The 5342-nt window shown below is 43.1% G+C and overlaps 1 protein-coding gene across 1 annotated transcript in view; it reads left to right on the top strand.

The window, feature by feature from the left end:
- The first annotated feature begins 448 nt into the window (after positions 1 to 448).
- The window catches only part of Man1a2 (mannosidase alpha class 1A member 2), a 132018-nt gene continuing 127124 nt past the window's right edge, over positions 449 to 5342 (top strand). Inside the window, exon 1 of the mRNA XM_028752999.1 lies at positions 449 to 1347. Within this exon, the coding sequence (XP_028608832.1) occupies positions 1046 to 1347 (302 nt within the window). The 5' untranslated portion in view covers positions 449 to 1045. The remainder of the gene's footprint in view (positions 1348 to 5342) is intronic.

Raw genomic sequence — 5342 nt, forward strand, 5'->3', positions numbered from 1 at the left:
CGCGCCCCCCACAGCCGATCCGCTCGGCCCAACCGGTGTCGGCTGCGCAGCCGCTCAGCGCTCCTCGGGCCTCCATAGGCCAGGGACCAGTCCGGGGCCGCGGTCCCGCGCCGCCACCAGCGCGAGCGTGCGAGCCACCCGAGGCCCGGCCCTGTCGGAGCCGCCCTGCGCCCGCCCGAGGCGCGGCTGCTCGCCCGCGCGCGCCCTTCCGCCCTCCCGCCCGCCTCTCCCAGGCGGTGCGAGGAATGAGCCGGCGCCGGTCCCGGGCTGTCGGTCCGAGGGCCGCGGCCCGGCTACCTCGCACGCCGCCAAGGCGCTGGGGCTCGGCCGCCGTGGCTGGGCTTGGCCGGGAAGCGGGCGGCGGGGCTAGCTGAGGAGGAGGAGGAGAAGAAGGAGGAGGAGGAGGAGCCGGGCGGGGGCGGCCGCTTGGCTGAGGAGGAAGTTCCGCTCCTGACAGAGCGCGCGGCGGCGCGGGCGCTGAGGTGTTCGGGACGCCGTCGCCCTCGCGGCCTCGGCTGAGGGTCGCTGCTGCTACGCCCGGCGACGCTGCTTGGAAGCCGCGGAGGCTGAGGAGCGGTGGAGTGGTGGCTCTGGAGGAGACCGAGTGGAACCGACCTACTGCAACTCGTCGTCTCGCCGGGCGCTACCGGGGCGGGCAGCCGCTTCTGAGCATCGCGCCGGGGCGCGGGCATGGCAGAACCCACCTTGCAGCTTCTCTGCAGTGTGGCTCGCCAGATCCACTCCCGGGAATGAAGAGGAGACTCGCGATCACCCGGTGAGGCACGGCGAGCCAAATGGCGAGAAGATCTTACGGGACAGAAACCAGCGATCGCTTGGGAGGTCACACAGGCTTCTGGATGTAATCGGAGAGCATGAAAGAGGTGGCCTCGTAAATAATAATAGAAAAGCACAACAATCCTTTGAGAGGAGGGAAATTGAGTTTATTTATTCATTTTTTGCCGAGATTTTGAGAAATGGTTCGATGTGTTGTACATTTGATATAAGATGAGAACTTTATAAAGTATTTCGTCCAAGAGCCTAAACGATGACTACCCCAGCGCTGCTGCCCCTTTCTGGTCGTAGGATACCACCTCTGAACCTGGGGCCTCCCTCCTTCCCCCATCACAGGGCTACCTTGAGACTCTCCGAGAAGTTTATCCTTCTCCTCATCCTTAGTGCCTTCATCACCCTGTGTTTTGGGGCATTCTTCTTCCTTCCAGACTCTTCAAAACACAAACGCTTTGATCTGGGCTTAGAAGATGTGTTAATTCCTCACGTAGATGCCGGCAAAGGAGCTAAAAACCCCGAAGTCTTTCTGATCCATGGACCCGACGAACACAGACACAGGTTCGTTTGTTTCTCAAATTCTGGTACTCCCTTTTGGGAGAGCAAGGTACAGCTCGCTGCTTTCTTGTCTTTTTTACCCCCCTTCCCTCCAGCCTTGGCCCCAGTAAATGATCAGGGTGTTGAACGTTGTTGGTTCAGAGGTGCCTGGGTAGAACTATAGACTGGAAGGACAGTCCTAGGGTTCCTTGTTTTTTCCCCCGGCAGAACGAAGTGTTCAGTCAGACTCGTCTGCTCTGGACAGCAGGGAGCGGAGATACAGGGATTCAGCGTGCGCACATTGAGAACGTGTTGCCTTCAGCCTTTCTGCCACTATGTGAAGTCACTGAATCTTGACAGCTTGCTAGACTTTTCTCATCCACCAAGTCCCAATCTCTGGCTTGTTCTCTGATTTTTTTTTTTAAATGTTAAAAGGTGGGGGTGTGTATATCCCTAACTACTATAATTTGGTCAGTTAATCTGAACTGAGCCCTTGACGGGTTATAGTCAAGATGAAATGAAATGGAAACTCTGCCTTTAAGTCATTTCTAGATTTTTACCTAAAAGGAGACTTTGGAGGCAATTCTTTTTTCCAAACGGTTCTCTCCTCTCATAAGCTAATTCTTGAGTGTGTGAGAGAGAACTATGTATGAGATTTGACCCGAATGTAGAACCCCTGTAGAAAATTAGTAGTGGGAGGATTTTGAAAAAGTCTAGGATCAAATGTGAGTCTAAGTTAAATATTTGGGACAATACATTGTTGTAATGAGGGCTTTCTCACTTTGTTAGAATGATTACTTGCTTGGTAGTTCATTGACTGTTGGCCTTACCTTATGGAGTACTTCTAATACAGTTTCATACCATTTTTGTATAATTTGGGATTTTTTGTATTTTCAGGTTACATACTTTTAGATTTTTTTTTCTTTAAAACTTCCCTTTGCTTTGTAACTTTCAGTTACAAAATTTTGGTCTGGGAAATATTTGCTGAAAATAAAAAAGCTGTTTTTCTAGAAACCTGATTTCCCATGGTGTGTATATATGATATGATGAGCATTTGGAAAAAAAAATGTATCTAAGGCAGGCCTCAAAGCTCTTCTGCAGTGATGTATTAATGTCATTTAGCTATTATGGTCTACTGTCGTGTACTAATAAGTGGCTTCCTTTATATTATGTATGGGTAGAAGTTTTAAATTGCTAATTTTTACTTTAAAATTTATTTTAAGAGAGATAAGAAAAGTTCTCAACTAGTTGAAGTTAAAATACATTTGAATGAGAGTGTAGATATGTCCATTTTACTGTACAAATTCAAAAAATCTGCTTAAGTCTTGTAAATAACAATTCTTAAACTTCACAGCCCAGGAATATACATATATTAGGATCCAGGGATATGTATATATCTGTTGTAGTTATTCAGAACACCTGGATCCTGAGTTTGGCAATGGAAACAGAGTTCTAATGGCTAAGGGGTGGTTAGTGAGCTGCAGTTTTAGTTTGGGATAGGAAGAGTCAGGGTGGCAAATGACATTAAATGATAATGTGATTTGCTTGGTTCCTGAGTCAAATAACCAGAACTCAGGTATGGGGAGTTGAAGCAGTGAGGTTCCACAGAGCAACCTCACTATGGCTGTGGCAGGGGCAGTTTGTGTTTCTCTTTGTTTACTGCTTTGTTGTTGCTTCCTCTCACCTGAAAACAGTCTGTTTGGAATAATTTTACTTTGAGCAAGGAATATATTTAAAATGACAGAAACTGATGTGCAAACATGAACGTGATTAAAAATAATTCAGAAAGGTAGTTTTATAGAATTAACTAAGAACTATTAACTAAGACTAGTTTATAGAATTAACTTTGTAACTAAGATTATACTTATTTTGTGTGTAGTATCTTAGAAGGCAAAACTTGTGTGTGTGTGTGTGCGTGTGTGTGTGTGCATGTGTGTGCATGTGTGTGCATGTGTGTGCATGTGTGTGCTGCTAGGGACAGAGTTGAAGAGCCTCATTACTAGGTAATTGGAGGCAAATCGAGAGCATTATTTCTTATTACTAGTGTTTAAGAGATACTTCTTGGGATAATATTTCTTTATGAATGCATAGTGTAGTACCTTGGGGTTTTAGTTTAGTAGTTAGTCGTTTTACATTTTCCACTGACTAAAATTTGTGATTTTTTTTTTTGGGGGAGCTAATTTTTATTCAGCTCAAATTGTTTCCTCTGTATGACAGTGACATCTACTTTATGGATTGTACTGAATGAGATAATACATGCAGAGTCCTCAATAAAGTTCATAGTTTCAGCCAATTATCAATAATACTTAGGTATTATCACTTATTATAATTGGAATGTTTGAATTCTGACTTTGCTTTAAGTATTTTATGTTTCTGAAGAGCTAGGTACAGTTTGGTAAATATTTTAAGAGTACACCAGAATGTTACTATCAAAAGGAACATCTTCTAACTACATTATTTTATAACTAAGTTATTAACAACAAATAACCTATTCAGACTGTATATCTAGAGCCTCCTGTGTGGATGGGCTAATGATTCAGTAGATGATTTTGGTTTGGGGTGTTAGAAAGTTGTACTCAGAGCAACCAGAATTTGTAGGGAGTGACTGTCTAGCATTTGGAGTGGGGGTGGAAAGAAATGAGAATAGGCAGGTTTCATTGAAGGAGAAGGGGTTCTGAAACAGTGAGAAAAAGAAAACTAAATGAAGCAGTGATGGGAAGAGGCGTTGTCAAACAGGCTGTACAGGAGAGGCCTAGTGGAAAAAGCCTGGTGTCCTTACGGGTGCAAGAAATGTTCCTGTGACTGATGTGGTGGACAGTGTAGTTGTGTGGCCAGGTGAAGAGAATAGCCAGGGCAGGTGTGGATTTACAATTCCTGTCTATCCCCTAGTTACAGAAGGTTGAATTAGTTGCTGGCATGCACAAAGTGGGAGATTCATGTGACAGTCTAGATTTCTGGCTTTTCTTAAAAGAATTTGAGACTTAGAGCAACACTCAGGTGTCTATTTTCCGATTGGCTAACACTCAGTTGGAATCTCGCTCCCTCTTGACAGGCATGCGCTCTCCATTTTATACCACTCACTTAAGGTGTCAAGTAACATAATAAATCAATGCTCAGCCTGCTGATAGTTAAGTTTACATCTCTAGGCTGGACTCAAGGGTCTGTTGCTAAGTATTTTGGTCTTCATTCTGAGTAGCTGCTGGGAAGTCGATGAAGCAAAATGAAAAAAAAAATCATTTTATATTTAAAAAACAAAACCAATTACTTTTGTGTAGGACAACCAAGGTTGAGGGTCTAGGACACAGTATATTGACTGTGGCTATAGTAGTCATACTGTGAGAGAAGATAAATTAGTGAGAAATGAAGTTGAATTAAGTTTTAGAGACCTGGGATTGGCTGAGGATAGAAGTTAAGGTAGGAGGAGGTAGTCAAAAATAACTTCTGAGTTTCTAGTTTGTATGGTCTTGGATTAATAAAAACTGTTTTTTCTATTAATGCCTTTATTTTTATTATAACTTTTGCCTTATTTAATAATGATTCTATGTGAAGTTAGTATTTGCTTGAGGCTACCTTAGCATGTTCCCTTTTGTTACGTAGCTTACACAGTTTTTACACAGTTTTTCGATAAACTTTTTATGTGATTATGAAGCATTTTTAAAGTGCCAATCAACTCTCAAGGTGATAATAGCACAAATTGTGCTAATAGTTTAAAATTACATTTGTGATTTTTAAATCACCACAAATAGGATAGTGCACATTAATGTTATTACAGAATATACTGATTTACATAAAGTGTATCTTTCTAACTGGTGTATAGTTTCCTTTCACTTATCAGTCTTTCATTTTGAAACTGACATTGCTTATGTAATGACATTATACAAATGAGATTGACCTCCCATGTGTTTGTTTAAAACATTTGAACATATATTTGTAAATTATCCTTTAATCAGGATCATGTTAGTTCAAATTGAATACTTGAGAGTCCTGTGTGTTTATTTCTAATAGCTCCCTCCCTCCCT

The sequence above is a fragment of the Grammomys surdaster genome, unplaced genomic scaffold, assembly GCF_004785775.1.
Source record: "Grammomys surdaster isolate TR1022 unplaced genomic scaffold, NIH_TR_1.0 125941, whole genome shotgun sequence".
NCBI classification, from domain to species: Eukaryota; Metazoa; Chordata; class Mammalia; order Rodentia; family Muridae; genus Grammomys; species Grammomys surdaster.